The sequence below is a fragment of the Leopardus geoffroyi genome, chromosome B3 (genome assembly GCF_018350155.1).
Source record: "Leopardus geoffroyi isolate Oge1 chromosome B3, O.geoffroyi_Oge1_pat1.0, whole genome shotgun sequence".
In the NCBI taxonomy this organism is placed as follows: Eukaryota; Metazoa; Chordata; class Mammalia; order Carnivora; family Felidae; genus Leopardus; species Leopardus geoffroyi.
Window position 1 is genome coordinate 86,988,171 of NC_059337.1, and position 23,993 is coordinate 87,012,163.

At 35.7% G+C, this 23,993-nt stretch overlaps 1 protein-coding gene across 3 annotated transcripts in view; it reads left to right on the plus strand.

Annotated features, from left to right (window-relative positions):
- TTC6 (tetratricopeptide repeat domain 6) overlaps positions 1 to 23,993 on the plus strand; it is a 208,137-nt gene that overhangs the window by 44,741 nt on the left and 139,403 nt on the right. For all 3 annotated transcript variants that reach the window (XM_045450746.1, XM_045450747.1, XM_045450748.1), the window contains one exon: positions 22,447 to 22,539. In XM_045450746.1, the coding sequence (XP_045306702.1) occupies positions 22,447 to 22,539 (93 nt within the window). The remainder of the gene's footprint in view (positions 1 to 22,446; positions 22,540 to 23,993) is intronic.

Below are 23,993 nucleotides of genomic sequence, written 5' to 3' on the forward strand. Positions count from 1 at the left end.
TATGCTGATGTGAATGTTATCTAGTTGTATTCATGGGACAAAGTGAGCTTAGGGTCCTCCTACTCCACCACCTTCCCAGCATCTGATCTCTTAGGGAATTATAGACATTTTAATTGGAATTCTTCCAATTCATGAGCATGGAATAGTTTTCTATTTGTTTGTGTTGTCTTCAGTTTTTTCATCAGTGTTTTCAGAGTACATGCCTTTCACCTCCTTGGTTAAGTGTGTTCCTGGATATTTTATTATTTTTGGTGCAATTGTAAATGGAATGTTTACTTAACTTCTCTTTCTGCTATTTCATTATTAGTGTATACTAATGCAACCAATTTCTCTGTATTAATTTTGTATCTTGTAACTTTACTGAATTTACACATTACTTCTAATAGTTTTTTGGTGAAGTTTTTAGGGTTTTCTATGTATAGTATATCATCTGCAAATAGTGACAGTTTAACTTCTTCCTTACCAACTTGGATGTCTTTTATATTTTTCTTGTCTAATTGCTGTGGCTAGGACTTCCAATACTATGTTGAATGAAAGTGGTAAGGGTAGACATCTTTGCTCTTGAGGTTAGGGGATAAGCTCTCAGTTTTTCACCATTGCATATGATGTTAGTTATGAGTTTTTCATATATGACCTTTATTATGTTGAGGTATGTTCTCTGTAAACCTACTTTGTTGAGTTTTTAGTATGAACAGATACTGAATTTTGTCAAATGCTTTTTCTGTAACTATTGAGATTATTATATGATTTATATCCTTCATTTTGTTAATGTGGTGTATCATGTTGATTGATTTGTAAAAGTTGAACCATCCTTGCATACCTGGAATAAATCCCACTTGATTGTGATGAGTGAGCCTTAATGTATTGTTGAATTTAGTTTGCTAATATTTTGTTGAGGATTTTTGTTTCTGTGTTCATCAGAGATATTGACTTACAGTTTTCTTTTTTTATAGTGTCTTTGGTTTTGGCATCATGGTGATATTAGCCTTATAGAGTATATTGGAAAGCTTTCCTTCCTCTTCTATTTTTTGGAATAGTTTGAGGAGAATAGATTTTTAACTGTTCACTCAATTTATGTTGTTGTTTTTTTAATCCAATCTAAAGTTGGAACAGTAATAACCATTATCACATGGGTTTGTTGTGAGAACTAAGTGAAATAATGTTTGCAAAATACTCAATGCCTGGCACACAGTAAGCACTTGGTAATTGTTTGCATTCATAGTCCATTGTACATTCTTTTGCTTACCTTTTGTCAACTATCTAGCATTCAGGGATGGGTTGGATTTTTTGAAACAACCAAATGTCATTTAAAGCAATGTCTTTTGAATGAAAGAGTGAACACTTTTGGAGTAAAACCACTCTGGGTTAAAAATCCAGGTGTAGTAAGGAAGCAGAAAGACAAATTTTCTTATGTGGATGGCAAGTTGTCTCTGAAGGCAATTTTGAAAGATATTATTAAAATTACAGGATTAAGTATAGAACTTCCAAAATGGATTTCTTTAAAGTAGTTGGCAACCTGAAGAATGCCAAGAATAATAAGACATTGCCCAACATTAATTCGATCATGAAACATCTTTGAACAGATGCTGTATACACATCATAACTTATGATCTACTTATAGCAGGAGATACAGGCTTCAAACTCTAATATTATTTTATAAGCCATGGAGTGTTATGATTTCTTGGGCTATGGGTAGATGAACTAGTCAGGGATGTCAGGATATGTGTGTATCAATGAGAGTTGATTTGAGAAGATTTCCTGACTATTTTGTGGAGAATGAATAGCTACAGTAGGAAGTAGTTAGATTGGCTAACTACTATGGGTTACAGTAGTTAAGAGGCTATAGTTGAGGTTCCAGAAATATGTGGGCAGCAATTTAAGGATTTGGTGATGAATTAGATTTGGGAGGTGAGGGAGAGGAGAGGTGTCAAAGATGGCTCCTCTTTTCTGGTATTTGCACCTGGCAGTGCCATTCCAGATGAGGAACACCAGAAGATAACTAGCTTCTTGAAATCTATAAAGGAGTAGGTGGTTGATTCTAAAATCACATTCTAACTGGATAGAATGGCCTAAGGGAAAAATGAAAATACAAGTAACGTGTTATGGGGACAATGAATTCTGAATGAATGTTAAAGGAGGAGAGGCATTTTAATAAAAAATAGTTTTCAAGAGGTTTAGAAAGTTTGGGAGCTATCTAGGTGAAAAAAAAAAGAACCCTTGTCTTTTTTCACATAAACTCCAAATATCTTACCTACCTATGCTACCTGGAGGAAACTATAGCAGGAGGGTATTTGGGAAGAGAATTCCTAATGGAAGATCAAACATAAGTAAGGTTGCTGAGCCAAGAAAGGGCCTAGTGTATTTGGGAAATTATTACAGTATGAATGATTTGAACAATTTATAAAGAAAAATACAAAGTTTATTGGTATGCTTCATGAATTGAAAATTATTTAATGCATGAGATACTAATTTTGTAAACTATTATTTTCATTAATAAAAATACTTTAAGTGGAAGAATAAAGTATAGTGGTTGCTGAATTTTTAGGCCTAAACTTTTAAGGAACTTAATTTTGAGAGGAGATCCCGCTTTATTTATTTTTTTTCAGACAATATGGTATGTAATGAGGCGATAAAATCAGTGTAACCTGTGTAACTCTACATAAGGAAATAGTTTGATTTCTTTTTGTGATATGTACCAACTCTTAGCAGTATTTGTTTTGTCTGAAATTCCAGAGTGAAAAATTCATTCCTTTGGTCTTCTTTAGCAATGTATTTTTTCCCATAAGGTGGTGATTTCTTATTACTTATCTGTCATTTACATGAAGGATTACCAAACTTTTCTGTAAAGGATTAGATAGTAAATAGTTTAAGCTTTGTGGGCCAAGAGGCAAAATCAAGGACAGTATGTAGGTACTTAATATTATGAGAGAAGATAAATTTCCACAAATATTTATTGATGAAAACCAAAATGTTATTAATGAATGCTAAAATTGGAACTTTATATATTTTTCACTTGTTATAAATATTATTCTTTTGATTTTTAAAAAATCATTGGAAAATGTAAAGCCATTCTTTGTTCATGGGCCAAACAAAAACAGGTAGCTGGCCAGATTTGGTTGGTAGGCCATGATTTGCCAACTCTTGATTTATATTATATTGTGGAAGTGTGTCAGTCATTTTATGTGATCATGTTTTCCTTTTTTTTTTTTTTTTTAAAGTTTATTTATTTTCAGAGAGAGAGAGAGCACAGAGAGGGCAGAGGGAAAGAGAGAGAGGGAGAGAGAGAATCCCAAGCAGGCTCAGCACTGTGAGTAAAGAGCCTGATGGGATCGTGACCTGAGCCAAAATCAAGAGTCGGACACTCAACTGACTAAGCCACCCAGGTGTCCCACTCATGCTTCTTTTCTGAATAAAAGGGAGAACATGAGGACCTTGGGCATTGTTAATTGAAAGTGCATGTGAGGTGGTGAAGCCTCTGGTGGGAGTAATTTTGGTTTGGTTAGTTTTGGCTTTCTGTTTTTATAAAAGCTCTGGATAAATAACATTTCTGAAAAAGTCCTTATTTCATCTTCACTTTTGAAATGTATGTAATATGGAATGGTTATGGAAACTCATAACAGTTTTTAAGAACATAGCTGTGTTTTTGCTGTAAAATTTAGATATTAGTCTAAGGTGTAATCGTTGTGTGACACAGAGTTTATTTTTCTTTGAAATATAAATTATGTGATGATTAATTACCAAGATTTACAAGTTAATTTCAAGTGTTAATCAGTTATTTTTTAAATTTTTAAGTGTTTTTTTATTTATTTTTGAGAGAGAGAGACAGGGTGTGAGCAAGGGAGGGACAGAGAGAGAGGGAGACACAGAATCTGAAGCAGGCTCCAGGCTCTGAGCTGTCAGCACAGAACCTGACATGGGGCTCAAACCCATGAACTGTGAGGTCATGACCAGAGCCGAAGTCAGATGTTTAACCCATTGAGCCACCCAGGCTCCCCTCAAGTATTAATTTAAATTCTTAATTCTCTAACTTACATTATCAAATTGAAGGGTTTTTACTTTATTCATTATGCCAATTACTTCAGATATGATGTTCATGGTATTAACATGATAAAGGTTTGAGAAAACAGTGGCATTTGTGTCACTTTTGACCATCTGAAAATCAAAGAGTTGCCATGGTTAATGTGAAGCTTTATCTTATGAGAGGGTCAGGTTCCCAAATCATCACATAAGTTGAAAATGAACAGTCAGAATTACCCTTGAATATCTTTAAGGCACAGGGACCCTGTGGGACACAACTAGATGGTCTCCAAGCAAGCCCAGGGGAGGTAGGCTGAGCCCAAGATGACCTGGCTGGTTAATGTTTGGGGTTGTACAACACCTTAAGACCAGAATCATATTCCTTAGGTGAGATGCTCATACTCCCACACTGAACAAGGAACAGAGACTGACCTAGGCAGCAGTGGGTCATTGTTATCTCTTGCATCCACCAAAGCCTTGATTTGAATAGATGACTTTCTTTTTCTTCCCCTTCTCCCCACGTATGTAGTTGAATCTATGAGAATTAAATGAACATATGATTACAAAGCAATTTACAAATGAAATGAGTTCTGAATATAAATTTGTTTTTAGATGAGCCTATCTATATGATTAACTTAGCAAGAGCAGTGATTTCCAGTGTCCCAGAGAGTCCTGAGGTCCTGTGGAGGGAGGAGAAGGAAGGAGTGGGCACGACATTGGCATTCTCACTACTCTCCAGCAGCCCTTCCCTTACTGCAACATTCCCTGTTTATCTACTATATGTGCTGAAGCTCTAAGTATGAATTTGTTTGGTAAGAGAATCCTGCTTTTAAAAAGTTGAAAACCACTGATTTAAAGAGTATTTCCGATAGTCATAATTCTCTAGTGCCTATAACCACACAACAGTTTTCTCAAGCAATGCAGGTGGAGTGCCTGCTCAAGCCACTGGGAAGATTTCTTGCATCTCTCAGGTGGTGGCTCTGGGATGCCTTGTCATGGGGCAGAGACTCCCTTAGGAGAGAAGGGGAGAGGAAGTAAGAAAAGATACCCCAAACTCCTTTGCTGTCAATCTGCTAAATTCCCTGTCTGCCTCTGGCCTTGTGATTTACTACTCCTGTCTTCTGAGGGGGGAGGTAGGAGTAGGACAATTACCAACACCCCCCCCCCCCACCACTTCCTGGTAGTCTCCAGGTTCAGGGCTCTACAGGTTCCAAAATTATACTGCGGTGGCACCAGGGCTGTGTTATGACTTTTGTAGGCCCTAGGTACTTTTGCCTTTGGGGATGCTTATGCCACAGAAAATATTAAAGGCTGGATTCATGATTACATGTTCATCATTATTGAACTTATTTTTTTCTTCTGATTTTCAAAGAAACTAAAATGAAAATGTCTTTATAGGTCCTTAAAATGTCATGGTTCCCAGGCTGAGTCTACTGGATCAGTCAGCCCTGGTTAGGGCAAGAAGACTGAGTTGGAGGAGGAGGACTGTTTTTTGGTGGGATGTGTTAAGTTAGTTTATTCTTTCATTGTTTACTTATAGCACCCATCTTCATTTTCTGGTGCACCCATCTAGCCCCCATCACATACCTACTATGCATCAGACATTAGTCCCACTGGGCTGGATTGGAAGACAAATCTGAGAGGCAGAATTGTTACCTCTCACAGAAGACCGAGGCTTTCTTATGAGGTCCTGTGCATCATGCCTAGCTCTTTCATTCTTTGGGTTTTTCCTGCCAAGTAACTCCATATTCATGCAAAAGAGATTTTGGGAAGTCTGTCTCATTAGACTTTGCCAGATGTGTCCAAACATATCTGAATTCCATTTAGACTCAAGATGGGACAACTGATATTTCAAAAACTTGAGGGCTGTTTTTATTAATCTTTTCCTTTGATCTGTAATAATAGTCTTAAGGAATGGAGAATAAGAATTAATAAGGAATATTCTTTTAAACTTTCTCCTTATTCACGATCTCGCGGTCCGTGAGTTCGAGCCCCGCATCAGGCTCTGGGCTGATGGCTCAGAGCCTGGAGCCTGTTTCCGATTCTGTGTCTCCCTCTCTCTCTGCCCCTCCCCCGTTCATGCTCTGTCTCTCTCTGTCCCAAAAATGAATAAACGTTGAAAAAAAAAAATTTTAAACTTTCTCCTTATTTCTCCTGACTGTGCCTTAAATTAAGCCCTCATCAGCTTCACTTAGATCCTTTCATTGTCTTCAGGAAGAACTTCCAGTTTTTACCCCCACTAAAGTTTATTCACCAGACACTTATATTATGTTATTTTCTCACTAAAAATTTGGTTGAATCCCTACTAACCACAGAATAGAGTCCAACTCGAAAATATGTATAGAATAGAGAGTTTTTCATGATTTGACCTTACTAACCTCATACTTTTCTCTTGCCATCTAATGGCCTTTACCAGATGTATCAGTCAGCTAATGCTGTGTAACAAAACCTGGACTCCAGTGGTTTAAGACAATATTATTATAGCTTTTACATCTGTAGATTTACTGGAATCGGCTGATTTACACTGGGCTTGCACATGTGTCTGTGGGTCAGTTGGCTTGTTCATGTATCATTGGGTCAGCTGGAGACTTTTAACTAGGGCAGCTCTGTTCCATGTGTCTCTCTTTTGGGACCAACATATAGACCAGGCACTTTCATGTTTTTTTCGCCCTGGAACCATTGGTTTGACCAGTCAAAATGACTGCACAAAGTGACAGCAGAAGCTCAAGAGAACAACATATAAGAACTCTTGAGCCCTAAATTCAGAATTGGCACACAATACTTCTGCCTCATTTTATTGGCCAAAATAAATCACATAGATGAATTAAGAGTCAAGACATAGGAAAATATACTTTGCTTCTTGATGGGAAAACTGAAAAGGTACATAGCAAAGTGTGTAGGTAGAGTGAGAAGTGAGAATTGAAGCCATTAATATGATTTGACACACCAGCCATCCACTACACTTTTTAAAAAATGTTTATTTATTTATTTTGAGAGGGGAGAGAGGGAGAGGCAGAGAGAGAGATTGAGATTGAGAGAGAGAGAGAGAGAGAGAGAGAGAGAGAGAGAGAATCTCAAGCAGGCTCTGTGCTGTCAACTTGAACTCACCAACCATGAGATCATAACCTGAGCCAAAATCAAGAGTTGGACACTTAACCAACTGAGCCACCCAGGTGTCCCATATCCACTACACTTTTAAAACTTCCTGAACATACCATATCTGCTTAAGAAAGGAATGGTAAGGATTTGTTTTGAGCCATTGTGTCATGAGGAAGCCTGACAAGTCTATTCTTGCTATAACACTATTATGATGCTTCCTGCTTCTTGATCTTGTGACTCCTTTGGTTTCTTTTGCACTGATTCTGTGATCTTGCCAGCCTTTCAATACCATCTACATGAAAAAGGGTCCGTTTCTGATGCTTCCAACTGAGAACAGTGATCAAACCACTTCATGACTTGAATAAGCTGTTTGCTTCTACCCAGAGATAAACTTTGTTGCTTCAGAAATGAGCAAAGTGGGAGGAGGGAAATTAAGGTCATAGGTAATGTGGTTCAAGTTCTCACAACTTCATATAAACCCAAATGAATACAGTGATTTCCCCCTTTACACTGGAATCTGGCTGTCAGTACAGCTATTTTAGAGAAGCAAACCATAGGGTTCATCACCATCGCTTGGAAGTAGAACTGGGTATAGGGAGTGAGGGGACCAATATGAAGATACCTTCCATCCTCACCTTACCTATTGGCAGTAGGTGGCATATTTGTGCCTGCCCTGGGGGAGGAGAAAGGACTTGAAAATTTGACCAAGGAGTCTTTCTCCACATGAAATGCCCTTTGTATCCACTGGGCACATTTAACTCCTACTTTTCTCTTATGGTCTATTTTGTGGAAATACTGCCTTCTATTTTAAATCTATTTAATCTGCCCCCTCCTCACTCCAACTCTGTGTTACAAATTTACTTTCTGTGTCTTTTATGCCATGTATTATTGTTATTTATGTATGTACCAATATATATGTTTGTCCAGGCTGTGAATACCTAAGTGATCAGAATCAAGTCTTACTTGTCTTTTTATTTTTAGTAGGATGGATCAAATGAATGCTGAATCTGTTCTATCAGATCATAAACAACCTGGAGGCAAGATTATTTATCTTGTGATTTTTTATCCCTCACATCACCCTTTATAATTCCCTGGACTTAGTAGTCATTCTTTAAATAAATATTTGTTGAATGGTATAAATTAAAATATGCTCTCTCTTAGAGACATGAATTTTATTATTGAAGTATTTATTTATGTTATTAAATCATGTGTGACATTAGGAGGTTTCAAGAACATTCTTATAGGTCCTTCTTAAAATTTATCATTTCTACTCCCAGATCCATACAAGAAAAATTTGGAGGAGCTGGAATTTAGTATGGAGAAGGAATAACTGAAGGCTGATTATCAGTGCTCCTTTATGGGTGGTCTTAGTCATTTTTCATCTTAACTAAGGAAGGTGTATATGTATAAACTGCCTAAATTATAAACATAGTGTAGATATTATTATTTATAGATCTGTGTTATAGGACTTACAGAATTTCCTTCATTGGCTTTGTTTAATAATAGGACGAGGAACCATTTCTTGGTGTGGGCTTATAACACCTTTTGCTTCTAGTAAGCTCTTTATTTCTCTGTGATTTGGTAGCCTTCATAAATGCTGTTAACATTTGGTTCATGGGATGTGTCCTTTTTCCAAATTTTTATTTTTATTTTTATTTTTAAAAAAAATTTTTTTTTCAACGTTTATTTATTTTTGGAACAGAGAGAGACAGAGCATGAACGGGGGAGGGGCAGAGAGAGAGGGAGACACAGAATCGGAAACAGGCTCCAGGCTCTGAGCCATCAGCCCAGAGCCTGACGCGGGGCTCGAACTCACGACTGCGAGATCGTGACCTGGCTGAAGTCGGACGCTTAACCGACTGCGCCACCCAGGCGCCCCAACCAAATTTTTATTTTAATTCCAGTTAGTTAACATACTGTGTTATTTTAGTTTCAGATGTACAATATAGTGATTCAACACTTCCATACATCACCCCGTGCTCATCACAACAAGTGCACTCACTTACTTCACCTATCCCCCCACTCACCTCCCCTCTGGTAACTATCAGATTGTTCTCTATAATTAAGAGTCTGTTTCTTGGTTTCTTTCTCTCTCAATTTTTTCCTTTACTCATTTGTTTTGTTTCTTAAATTCCACATATGAGTGAAGTTATATGGTATTTGTCTTTTTCTGACTGACTTATTTAATTCAGTATTATACTCTCTAGCTCCATTCATGTCATTGCAAATGGCAAGATTTCATTCTTTTTTTTTTTTTTTTTTTAATTTTTTTTTTCAACGTTTATTTATTTTTGGGACAGAGAGAGACAGAGCATGAACGGGGGAGGGGCAGAGAGAGAGGGAGACACAGAATCAGAAACAGGCTCCAGGCTCTGAGCCATCAGCCCAGAGCCTGATGCGGGGCTCGAACTCACGGACCGCGAGATCGTGACCTGGCTGAAGTCGGACGCTTAACCGACTGCGCCACCCAGGCGCCCCAAGATTTCATTCTTTTTAATGGCTGAATAACAGTTCATTGTATGTATCCATACCAGCTCTTCTTTATCCATTCACCAATCATGGACACTTGGGCTGCTTCCATATCTTGGCTATTGTAAATAATCCTGCTTTAAACATAGGAGTGCAGGCATCCCTTTGAATTAGTGTTTTTGTATTCTTCGGGCAAATACCAAGAAGTGAGATTGCTGGATCATAGGGTAGTTCTATTTTTAACTCTTTGAAGAACCTCCGTACTATTTTCGAAAGTGGCTGCACCAGTTTGCATTTCCACCAACATTCACAAGGGTTCTCCTTTCTCCACATCCTTGTCAACACTTGTTGTTTCTTGTGTAACAACACAAGATTTTAGTCATTCTGACAGGTGTGAGGTGAAAGGGATGTGCCTTTTAAAGTTGCTGATATATGTAATGAAATGTTAGATGATACTATTTCATGATGTATGTGGGACAAAGAAGGGTGTATTAAGTATCTCCTGGTATATATTGTTAATGCACACACTTTTTGTTTTCATTAATAATCTAGCACAAAGTACTTCAGTTTTTAATAGATTTTCTTAAACAAAAAGGCTAACAAAAATTATGGAGACTAGGTAATAAGAAAGAAAATACACACTTACCTAAATAAATGATAATTGTTATGTGATTCTGAGATCATAGGTTTTCTAGGAAATGTCATGACATACGTGAAGAGCTAGAGTTTTACCTTTTGAGTTTTTTTCAGTTATTTATTTCTTTGTAACCGATCACCCCAAACCTTAGCAGCTTAAAGTAATGGACATTTATGATTTCATGTAGTGTCTGTGGGTCAGAAATCCAGGGGCAACTTCTGCGTATGATTCTGGCTTGAGGTTTCTCATGGGATGTCATCAAGATCTTGTTGGGGGCTGCCATAATTTGAAGACTTGATTGGGGCTGGAAGGTTTCAATTACAAGACTGGCAATTTGGTGCTGGAAATTTGTAGGTGACCTCAATTCCTTATCATGTGGACCTCTTCATAGGATTGCTTGAGTGTTAACATGACAGCTGGTTTCTCCTAGGGTGAGTGATCTAAGAGAGAGTAGGTGGAAGTTGCCATATCTTTTACGACATAGCCATACACTATCATTTCTGCTATATCTTACTGATTATTGATTACACAAGTTAGCCCTATTCACTGTGGAGGGAACTGCTGGGAGGTGGAAATCACTAGGGACCATCTTGGACACTAGCTCCCAGAGGCTTTTTGTTAATAAGACCTGGGAATGGTACTACAAATGTTTTTGTTGAATATTAGGATAGGTTAGGTATGTGCTAACTTAGTAAGTTTTAAATTTTTTGAATGATTTTATAATAGAAAACATTTAAGAAAATAAATTGAACTTGTTATTTGATTTTAGGGACAGCAAAAACGGATAGAAATGTTCAGATTTAATGTCATCTGAGAAACCATAGCAAAAATGTTTTCATCCTTTTTCAGTTTATGTCTTGAAAGTTTTAGAATTATAAATTCCTGTTGGCTAAATAAATAAAAGAGGTATAAAAACTTTCAACGTGAATTGATACAGGCATATAATTAATCAGGTGGTCTTATATTAAGATATGAAATGAGAACCGCTGTTCTCCCTTCCCTCTTCCTCTGCTCCCAGCCCCAGTTTTTTTTTTTTCAGAGGCATAATTGGAACTGGTGCATATTCTGATATTTGTACTCTTATCCTCATCTCTGCCTATAAACTGAATCCCTGTTGAACTTGGGTCCTGTACATAATAATTAGGTTGCTTGAGTACATTGCTTTGTATTAAAAAAAATTATTTCTAGTCTGTTATTTTAATTTCCCTAATTAGATTGTAAACTTCTCGAGGAAAAGAACCTTGCCTTCTATTTCTCTTGGATCCCTGGCCCTAAAGCACTGTAACACACTGTTGGTCAATAGCTGGTCCTAAATCACTGAATAATTATTGCTTAATTCAGAGGAATATCATATCTGATATAGTAGATACCATAACCTAGAAGCAGGCATATTCATTCATATTTATCTGTAGGTTTTTGAAAGGAAAAGCCTAGATTTGTGTTGCCTTCCCTGGTATGAATGTTAAGGAGTAAGGGATAGTGCATTACTTGATAATATTCTGGAAATATTTTTCTGATTATATCTGTTTTAGATGACCAGGATTAAACAAACTTTTCATGAATGCTTCAATAATTTTTTTTTCTAAAAGTACTCTATAGTTTTATGAGACAGGGCACCTATCAGAAAAGTAATATAAAAAGTGGAAATCATGGACTGTATTCTGTTAGGACTTTGTGGAAAAGATACCATACATATTTAGTTATAGATAGTGTCTGTAACAATTTTGATATTTAAATTTATGTGGTAGCCATTCAAGTTGGTTTTTTTAATCATATTTTTTTACAACTAACAGTTACTGAATATATGATCCAGCCATCCAGAACAATCATGTAAAATGTTTAATTAAAAAAAAAAAGTCAAATGTGGTTGAGAAGGTTTGCAAAGCAGCCCTGACACATTCTTGGGCCCGTAAGCAGGATTCTGCAGGCCAATGCCAGCAGGGTTTTGCCTGCGGGGGAAACAAGAAAAAGTCAATGCAAATCAGGGCTGTTTCTCAAGAAAATAACCTGTGTGGACAAGTATTAGTTTAGGGCTATAAAAATGTCTTTTCTTTCCTTCTTTCTGAAACTTAAACTTCGTAGTAAGTTATTTAAAGATAGCGCACCTTGAATAAGTGCTGACGAAATCTTAAAAGAGTATCCGTTAAAAACATTCTTTTGGCCCATGTCTTTGCAGCCAGCCTCCTCTGGGGAGAACCTGGATTGCATGAGGAAGAGTAGGGGGAAAGTTGCCCTCTGCACCTCTCTTCTTTTAAAGAGGATTTGAAAAGAATACAGGTTCTGCCTAACAGGCCAGAGGAACACTGCTGCTTCTGTTGCCAGTCCAGCGGCTAGAAGCCGTTCAGGGGAAAGACCGTGGGCTCTGTTTGTTTTGAATACTACACAGCGCACTTTGGGGCTCCGAGCTCTGGTTTCAGTGGCTGAAATCTGCGCTTCCTTCAGACTTCACTGATCTTTCAAGTTCCTTCTGGCTCTGACATTCTGGACTCTAAGGTAGACACGAGAGGTCGAAACTGCTCTGTGAAACGCATGAAAAATGTATCCAGGATTGTGAAGCTGGGCTGCTCATAGCTTTATAAATTTTCAGGTGTTTAAAAATTTGTTGAGGGACGCCTGGGTGGCTCAGTTGATTAAACATCCAACTTCGGTTCAGGTCATGATCTCACTGTTTGTGGGTTCCAGTCCAGTGTCAGGCTCTGTGCTGATAGCTCAGAGCCTGGAGCCTGCTTCTGATCCTGTGTCTCCAGAGGGACATGCCCCTCCCCTGCTCATGTTCTGTCTCTGTCTCTCAAAAATAAATAAACTTTAAAAAAAAGTTAAAAAAAATTTGTTCAACTCTGACAGACCACGTGACAAATGTAGAAGTATATTAGTTATTATAGTTTCTGACCCAGGTGGACAAGATAGCATTAATACATGTAGCTCCCCCTTATCCATGGTGTTGTTTTCTGTGGGTCCAGTTACCCACAGTCAACCACAGTCTGGAACCAGATGATCCTCCTCCTGACATATTGTCAGAAAGTCAATAGTAGCCTAACGCTATGTCACAATGCCTCCGTCGTTCACCTCACTTCATCTTGTCATATAGACATCTGTCATCCCGTATCATCGCAAGAAGGGTGAGTACAGTACGGTAAGATATTTTGAGAGAGAAACCACATACACATTGACTTTTATTGTAGTATATTGTTATAATTGTTCTATTTATTATTAGTTATTATTAGTAATCTCTTACTGTCCCTAACTTATAAATTAAACTTTATCATAGGTATGTCTTTATAGGAAAAAACACAGTATATATAGAGTTTGGTACTATCTGTGGTTTCAGGCATGTTGGAACATATCGCCTGTGGATAAGAAGGGACTACTGTAATTGTATTTCTTTTAAAATTTTTCGATTTTTTTTTTTTAGTCCCAAATCCCAAGATTTCTGATTCAAGTCAATTTTTGTATCTTCAATAAAGTTTTTTAGTTTTCCTCACACTCTTAAGGCACTGTTTTGATAGTTTATATTTTTGTTGCTTTTGTGATTTTGTTCCTTTTTTCCTTTTTTCTTTTTTAAATAGGCTCCACGCCCAATGTGGGGTTTGAACGCACATCCCTGAGATTAAGAATCACATGCTTCACTGAGTGAGCCAGGCTCCTCCCTTTTCTCATTTTCTAAATTTGGTTTTTGTTAATGGATTTAACTGCTAAATAACATTTCTAATACTTTGCAATAGATTCTTTTGGGTTTTCTAGGCATACAGTGATAGCCTCTTCAAAAAACAGTAATTTGGTTAAATCATTTCCTATAATTGTATGTTTTATTTATGTTTCATATCTAGAATTTGTAAGTATAATGCCAAATGATGATGGTGACAGTAGGCATCCTTATTTTGTTTTTATTTTAATGTGAATAATAATAGCTATTATGTACAGAATATTTTCTATATTCATGTATAATCTCATTTATTCCTTATAATAAACATGAAAGGTATGTTCTATTATTATCTCCATTTTATAAAACTGAGACCCAGAGAGATTAAGTACTTTGTTCATGTCTGCCCAAAAGTAACAGAGGCAAGATTTAAATCCAAGCAATTGGATCACAGAGCATGTATGTTCAACCAACTTATCATACTGCCTTCCATATAATTTTCACTTGAGACTGCCATGAAGATGATTATGTTTTTTTGACTTATAAATTAATTAATTTCCTGAGATTAAGTGAAGCAACTATTTTACTATTTTTTAAATTTGACTTACTAATTAATATATTTCCTAAGGTTAGAGGAAGCATTTTTTTTTTTTACTACTTTTTACTCTTTACACATCCATTATGTGTCTCTGTTGCTAGAATTTAATCCAACACTAGCAAAATTATTGTCAATAAATGGTTATTTTTTACATTACAGGTCTTTTTTAAATGTCAGATGTGAATTTTTCTATAATACATTCTATGAATGTATTATAATACAGACAAAAATAAGTCCTTTTGTCATAGGACAATGTCTTATAACTATCAAGTATAAATTTTACTGTTAGTAAAAATGTCAAATGAGCAGAGAATATCTCCAAGTCCTTATCATACTAATCACTTTTCTTTTTACATTGAAGTGAAATTCACATAACATAAAATTAACCCATCTTAAAGTGAACAATTCAATGGAAACCTAGTATATTCACAATATAGGCTCATTAACTCCATTTGGTTCCCAAACAATTTCCTCACCTGAAAGGATAACTCATACACATTAAGCAGTCACCCCCCCCCCGCCCCATCTACTGCTCTCCCCACTTCACTTTCAGCGCCTGGCAACCATTAGTTGGCTTTTCAACTCTATGGATTTATCTAGTCTGGATTTTTCATATAAATGCTATCATACAATATATGTATGGCCTTTATGTTTGGCTTCTTTCAATTAGCATACTGTTTTTGAGGCCCATCCATGCTATAGCATGCATCAGTGCTTCATTTTTATTTTTTTGCTGAATAATATTCCATTTGTATGTATGTGCCACATTTTTTCATCCATTCATCAGTTGATGGATATCAGATTGTTGCCACCTTTTGGCTATTGTGAATAGTGTTACTATGAAATTGATGTACAGATGTCTGTTTGAATACCTGCTTTCAATTCTTTTAGGAATATTCATAAAAGCAGAAATGCTAGATTATATGGTAATTCTATGTTTAAATTTTAGGTAACCATCAAACTGTTTCACAGTGACTGCATCATTTGCATCCCCACCAGCAATGTACAAGTTTCAATTTCTCCACTTTCTCACCAACTTATGTTATTGTCTGTTTTTTTTTTTTTTTTCTATTATAGCCATCCTGGTGAGTGTGAAGTGGTATTGTGATTTTGATTTGTGTTTTCCTATTGATTAAAGATTTTGAATATCTTTTCAAGTGCTTTTGGCTATTTGCATGTCTTCTTTGGAGAAATGTCTATTCATTTTCCCTTCATTTTGTTCAAGAGATATGTTATATTGATTGATTTTCATGTATTTAACCATCTTGAATTCTTTTAAAAAATTTTTAATATTTATTTTTGAGAGAGAGAGAGAGAGAGAGAGAGAGCAAGTGGGGGAGCTGCAGAGAAGGAGACACAGAATCCAAAGCAGGTTCCAGGCTCTAAGCTGTCAGCACAGAGCCTGACGCAGGGTTCAAACTCATGAACTGTGAGATCATGACCTGAGCCTAAGTTGGATGCTTAACTGACTGAGCCACCCAGGTGCCCCTTAACCATCTTGAATTCTTAGGATAAAACTCACTTGACCATGTCATCATAGTTTGCTCCTGGCTCAGTTTGCTAGTACTTTATTCAGGATTTTTGCATCTACACTCATAAGGAAAATGGTCTACAGTTTTCTTTTCTTGCAGTGTCTTTATCTGGTTTTGGCATTAGAGTTATAGAATTAGTTACAAAATGTTCCTTCCTCTTTTATATTTTGGAAAAGTTTGAGAAGGATTGATGTTAATTTTTCTTTAAATGTTTGGTAGAGGGGTACCTGGGTGGCTCAGTCGGTTAAGGTTAAGTGCCTGACTTTGGCTAAGGTCCTGATCTCACCATTTGAGCCCAGCATCGGGCTCTGTGCTTATAGCTTGGTTTGGAGACTGCTTTGGATCCTGTGTCTCCTCTCTCTGCCCCTCCCTGGCTTGTGCTCTCTTTCTCTCTCTGCTCCTTCCCAACTTGTTCTCTCTCACTCTCTCTCAAAAATAAATAAATTAACATTTAAATGAAAAAAGAAAGATTAAAAAAATGTTTGGTAGAGTTCACCAGGGAAGCCATCTGGTCCTGGACTTTTCTTTGCAGGAAGGTTTTTGATTACTGATTCAATCTCTCTATTTGTTATAGGTCTGATAAATTTTTCTGCCTTTTCTTGGGTCAGTTTTAGTGGTTTATTTGTCTTTTTATTTTATTTTTAATTTTTTCCTTCTGCTTTTTTAGTGGTATTATCAGTTTGTTGAGACATTACTATCATACTTTTCTTCAGTTGCTTTGACAAGGTTTCCTTAGCTTTTTAATGTATTTAAAAAGATGATTTAAAGTGTTTATGTAATAGGTCCAATGTCTGAGCTTCCTAAAGGATGGTTTCTATATCTTGTTTCCTATGTTGAGCCATAATTTCTTGTTTTTTGCATGTCTCTTTTTGTTTATTTGTTTTTTGTTTTTGTTTTTGTTTTTGGTTGTTATAAACTGGACATTTAAAATAATATAATGTGATAATTGTGGAAATAAGATCCTACTTCTCCCCCCAGGGTTTGTTAATGGCGCTATTTCCTATTGTTGTTGTTTTTCTTGTTGTAATTAAAAAAAATTAGTGACTTTCTTGAACTAACTTTGTGAAGTTTGTATTCTCTGTTGTGTGTGGCCACTGAAGTCTCTGTTTTATTAGCTTGTGGTCAGGTAATGATTGAATATAGATTTTCTTGAATGCCTGGAACCAATGTGTCTCAGATTTTCGGAGGGGCTCTTTTGTGTGTTGGGACATACCTCAATCCTCAGGCAGACAATTTACAACCCTGAGTTAGTTCTAACTTTCAGCTTGCCTAGAGCCTCAGTGTCAGTCGGAGGTGAAAACTTAGGACTTCTAGTCTTTTCAGAGAATGTGCACAGCCTATGGTGTGCAAATCAATGTAGTGTAGGCACCTGACAATTAGCTTTTTTGATTGTAATATAAGTGCCTGACATTCAGGTTTTGATTGCTAAGGCATTCATTTAAAAGACCTCCATCTTGAATGTGTGTCAACTACACAACTAGATAAAGAGCCAGGCTGCCCCAACCATGAAGTTTCCCTTTTTTGGAAAGTTCTGGTTGACCTGGATAATCCTTTGACTACCTGCCTGTGTTTTCTTTCCTGTGCTTTAATTCCCACACTTGTGTTTTAAATTCACCAATAAATAGTGAATCTGGTAAACCCTGGGCATCCCACTTCAACTCTAATAAAGTCAGAGCCCCAGGTCCATGTCCCATTCCTCTCCCTCCCTCTCCTAACAAACTCACTGTGTGCTCCTTGGTATGCCATGTACCCTTTAGAACTCATAAGTAATAAACCTTGTCTTTTCAAAGTTCCCTGGTAGTTGTTGCTGGGGTATGTGTTGTAGTGATAATAAGAACAGCAAGTGCTGATCCAGCCACAACATTTGCTGTGGTTGGGGAAATGTCTCCGAGGGCTCACCACAAATAGTGTGAGCCCAGGTAGTTGCCCACAGGTATTTCCAGTTAATAGCATCACTATTGATAGGCTGAGACTGACCATAAACAACTGATAGACATTCTTATGGCTGAGAGTTACTAAAATATTTATTTTATTGTTATCTTTATTTTTCAAGACTACTGCTTATTCCCAGATTATGGGAATAGGGCAAGTTAAAACACTAAACATACTCACTGTTCTTACTGTGATTAGTCATCATTAAAAAGTGCTCCCTGCATTGCTATAAGCCTTTCAACAATCAATTATGAGGCATACAAATAAACAAGGAATTATGACCCATAGAAAAAAAAAGAAAAAGCCCAGGCATTGGACTTTAAATTGACAAATACTTTTAAGTTTTCATATATTTTTGTCTTTATATTTACTTTATTGGGTGGTTTGGAGATGGATGCTATTTTTGGCTATTCTGATACCATTTTAACCTGGCTTTTTCTGCTAAGCGTAATGTTTTTGAGATTCATGCATTTTATTGCTTATATTATTTGCTTATTTTTATTTTAAAAATGGGATCTTAAGTGGTTATTGTTGGTATGAAATTTTATTTATTGAATTTATTAGATATGCTTTGGCCTACTAGTTTTTCAGTTAATTTTCTTTTTTTTCCATGAAATATATGGTCACATAATCTACTAATAGTAACATTTTGGTCTTCTACTCTATGTTATTTATACATGTAGTGTTTCTTGTTGCATTAGGCCTCATCTATCTAATGTTTTATTTTGAAATATGTTTGTGCAGGAATCTGCAAATATCTCCCGTGGGGTTTAAGTTTTTTTGTTTCTAGTTACTTTTTACTCAGATATAGGTGTTGAATTTTATTGATGGTCATCCTCAGCAGTTACTGAGTTAATCATATGAATTTCCATGTTAATCTGTTAATCTTATGAACTAGCAATGAATATTCCATGTAGTTCTGGGAAGAATTTCCTTAGTCAAGATTTATTGTTTCTAAATATGATGATTAGTTTCATTTGAAAATATTTTAATTGGGATTTTTTTCCCATTTATGTTCACAAGTAAGGTAAACTATAGGTTTCTCTTTTTTCTCTTTTTTATTTATTTTTATTTTTATTTTTTGTGAGAGAAAGCATGAGCAGGGGAGAGGCAGGGAGAGAGGGAGACACGGAATCTGAAGCAGGCTCCAGGCTCTGAGCTGTCAGCCCAGGACTGAGAACAGAACCGTCAAACTTGTGAACCACAAGATAGTGACCTGAGCTGAAATTGGATGCTTAACTGACTGAGCCACCCATGCATCCCTAGTTTTCTTTATTAAGATATTTTTAATCCATCTTTGACATTGTTACATTACCTACATGAAATGTGTTTAGAAATTTCTTTATTATAAAATATTTTCAATTGTAGAAAAAGTACTCATCAGATTTTTCAAAATTTACTCTTTTTGTCATATTCACTTCAGATTGTTTAAATAAATAGGAGATTACAAGTAAAGTAGAGGCCCCCTTTGTACCTGTTTCCAATTCCAATAATTCTCTTCCTCCTCAGGTGTGAATGATATCCTGAATTTGGTGTTCATTATTGTCAGGGTTTTATACTTTAATGTTACATTTATAAACCTAAAATATTGTAAAGAAATTTTTGTAGGATTTCACATTTTACATTTTCTGTTAAGTTAGTATATTTATAAAAAGCTAAATCTCAGGGGCCAGATAGTGTTGGTTTGAAATTCCCAAATGATGAAATTTTCTATCTCTTTTCAGTTTTGTTAGTTTTTTTCAATGTCCTTTGAAGCATTGTCATTAGTGCGTAATTTCATATTTTCTGAGGAACTTAACTCTTGTATTATTATGAAATTATCTTCTTTTTCTTGCTAACATTTCTTGTTTTGAAGTGACGTCTACTTTGTCTGATATTAATACAACTACTCCAGTTTTCTTATGATTAATGTTTGTGTTATAACCCCCTTAATCCTTTTACTTTTAACTTATTTATATCTTTATACTTAAAGTAGGTTTCCTATAGCAATCATATAGTAGGGTCTTCTTTTTCTTTGCAGTGACAATCTTTGTCTTTTAACTGGAATATTTAGAACCATTTACGTAGAATTATTGATATGGTTGGGTTTATGTTTACTATGTTGCTATTTGGTTTCTATATGCCACATTTGTTTATTGTTTTTTTCCTCCTCTTTACCTACCTTCTTTTAATTATTTTTAAAGCATTTTATGGTATTTTGTACTACTTAATTAGCTTATTTACCTCTTTGTTTTATTGTTTTATTGTAGGTGCTAATGGATTTTACAATGTGCATATTTAAATTATCCCTATAGATAATATAATGTTTCACATATGGTATAAGAAACTTACAGAAGAATACTTCTTTTCCCTTCTCCCATCATTGTGCTATCATTAATGCATACTTCATATCTATATATGTTATAAAACAATACATTACTAATTTTATTTAAACCATTCATTATATTTAAAAAATTTTTTTAAAGAGAAAAATGTCTCTTTTTATTTCACACACATTTTAAATCATTCTACTACTTATTTCCATCATGTGCATTCAAGGTTTGACCTGATACCATTTTCCGTCTGCTCAAAGTATTTCCTTTAACATTTCTTGTAATGCAGGTTTGATGGCAATGAATTCTTTCACCTTTAGTTTGCTGAAAAAGTATTTCAACTTTGGTTTTGAAAGATAATTTTGCTGGTTATAGAATATTATGTAGACAGTGTTTTCTTTCAGTACAGGTACTCTAAATATGTTGCTTCATTGTCTTCCAGTCTGCATAATTCTGATAGGAAGCCTGCAGTAGTGTTAGTTTGTGGTAATTGTTACCACTATTATTTGTTTCTTTGTACTTAATGTTTCTCTGGATGCTGATGAGATTATTTGCTTTATTACTAGTTTTCTTCATTTTGATTATAATGTGCTTGGCATAGTATTCTTTGTGTGTTTCTGCTTGAAATTCATGGAAATTTTTGCATCAAGGGTTTATAGTTGTTATCAAATTTGGAAACTTTTGGCCATTTTTTCCTGTACAAATATTTTCTGCTCCCTTCACACTCCCTTTTCTGGGACTCTAATGAAAGATTATGTTAGACTGGGTATTAATTTTCTTTCAGTTTTTATTTCTCTCTGTGATTCATTTGTGTTGTTTCTATGTCTTCAAGTTAACAAATATTATCTTCCTGCAATGTCTTCTCTGCTATTAATGCCACTCAGTGAAATTTTTATTTTAGATAATGTGTTTTATCTAGACATTCCATTTGATTCTGTTTTTTTAAAGCTTATTTATTTATTTTGAGAGACCAAGTGAGCATGGGAAGGGCAGAGAGAGAGTGGGGGAGGGGCTGAAAGAGGGAGAGAGAGAATCCCAAGCAGGCTCCACACTGTCAGCACACAGCCCTACATGGGGCTCCATCTGGAGCCATGGGATCATGACCTGAGCCAAAACCAAGAGTTAGATGCTTAATTGACTGAGCCACCCAGGTGCCCAATTCTTTTTTTTTTTTTTTTATCTTATGCTCCTCTTATATATTTGAGCATTTTATATTTATATTAGAAATTTCAAGATCCTTATCCACTAATTCCAACATATCTATCATTTCTGACTCTTTTTCTAATTTTTCTTCTTTTAAGTGTCACATATTCGTGCTTCTCCATGCGACTGGTCAAATTTGATTGAGTGCTGAATATTGTGCATTTTACATTGTAGAATATGAGATTTTGTTGTTTTCCTTTCAAAAGTGATGGAGTTTGTTCTAAAAGTCCATTAAGCTACTTGAAGATCAGCTTCATTTTTTCCAGCATTATTTTAAAATGTTATTAAAGTCCTAAGAAGCCATTACTCTAGAACTGATTTAGCACCACTACCAATGTGTGACCCTTCTGAGGTTTATAGTGAATGTACTAAAAATCTAGAGGAGAAAGGGGGTGTCAAAAGTCGTATGGTCAAATGCCCGTTTTAAAGAGGATAAAACTGAGGTTAAGGGGAGCAAAATAACTTGCCTGTTGATACCTGGTCTGTGACTTTACAGTTTGGGCAGGAGCTGGGTCTCTATTACTATTCATTGTTAGATGTTGTGGTGGACTCTCTTCTTACCACTTCAGCTGAATAGAGACTATATCATAGCAATTAGCATTAGTAGCGATAAAAATGATACTAGCAGTTATACTTATTGAAATTTTAAGTATAATCATACTCCTTCTTGCTTTTGATTAGATTAAATTTTTGTTTTGATTTTATCTTTCTTGTGCAGCCATTTAATAGCCGTGTTTTACAGTATCTCTACCTTTACTCAATTGTCTTATTAAATCTGATGATATACCTACAGATGCCAATAATTTAAAAAGCCAAGAAGTCAGAATAATAGACAAAATATTTTTATTGTGTTTTTTGTTTTATATTTCTCATTTACTGCATAGTATTGATTAGCTTGTATTTATTCCCCACTGATTAAATGAGTAGAATTTTGCTGCATTGAATAATATAGCTCAATGATTTTAAAAACTGTCATTATTTAAATTGTTTTCTTTTTCTTCTTCAAGGATACATCTTTAATGGGGAAAGAGTACGGTCACAAGCCATCTCAAGTGCCAGCGGAGCAAGGATTACAGATAAGTTTTGAGGAACCTCAAATGGTAAAGTCTTTAATAACAATCCTCCCTGCCAATATTGAAGTAGTAGCCTGTCTCTTGTTGCTAGAATGCTTACGTAAATAAAGAATTTATTTTAGAGGTGTGTTTAACTGTAAAAATACCTAATCCAATATCACTTTGAGAGTCTTGGCTGTTTTCGGTCACTGTTGCTGCCTATCATAGACCTTTGGAGATAAGGCCCAAAACTCTTTTCAGAAGGGAAAGATTTTAACAATTCCTCTGGTCTAGGCATTTAGATCTAGAAAGTAGTTGGAGAGTTATTTAAAGGTTATTAGCTTCTAAGAAAGCATCATTTTATTTTTTCTATTATTGATGGGGGAAAAATTTTGTGGAGAAATATGGACCGTTGATGACAGAAGTTTGTTTCAGAAATAAAGTTTCGGGGCGCCTGGGTGGCGCAGTCGGTTAAGCGTCCGACTTCAGCCAGGTCACGATCTCGCGGTCCGTGAGGGTCCGTGAGTTCGAGCCCCGCGTCGGGCTCTGGGCTGATGGCTTGGAGCCTGGAGCCTGTTTCCGATTCTGTGTCTCCCTCTCTCTCTGCCCCTCCCCCGTTCATGCTCTGTCTCTCTCTGTCCCAAAAATAAAATAAGTAAATGTTGAAAAAAAAAAAATTAAAAAAAAAAAAAGAAATAAAGTTTCCTTTCCATCCATCATTGGCAAAATATTTACAGGATTCAAAGCAATCTGGAACATATTCCCTATGAATGGGACGCAGCTCCATATGTATAGAAATCCGTATTTACATAATACAAATGATGGCACGATGGTCATTTCCTTTATAAAGAATTTGTAAAATATTGTTAAATTGCAAGCTCTATAGTTCCTGAAAATGTGAATCCACATACATAAAAATTCACACTTCATTTTTATGATAATATGTCATGGTTAGACAATATATGGAATCTTTTCACAAAAGCCATGGATCCAGTGATATTACTTTCCACAACTGGTTAAACTGCTAGAGTTTGAAATGCTTCTGGGTTGAGACCATGCCTTTTTCTGCTTTGTATTCTCACCTCCTACCTCAGGACCCAGGATGTGCGGCACTAATATGTGGCTAAATCAATTTTGAAGCTTTCCCACATATGCTTTGGGCTTAAAACTGACATCTATCAGTTGCCTCTAGGGATCACCATTTACAGGTAGATATTGAAACCTCTAATGTCTAAACTTCTAATAGATATAGTAAATTCAAAATACAAGATTAGTTAGGTGCAGAAAAATAGAAGTTCTTCATTAATAAATGAAGTGACTTAATACCATTTATTATGTTCATGTAAAGTATAGGAAAAGACACCATTTTCAGGAACCTATGAAAAAGGCCAATTATCAGGTGCCTAGCTTAGACATTATCTTGACTATTTAAAATAAAGATTTAAACAAAAATATTGATTTCCTTGTAATTTTGTGGGAACCATTCTCTCAGCTTTGACATT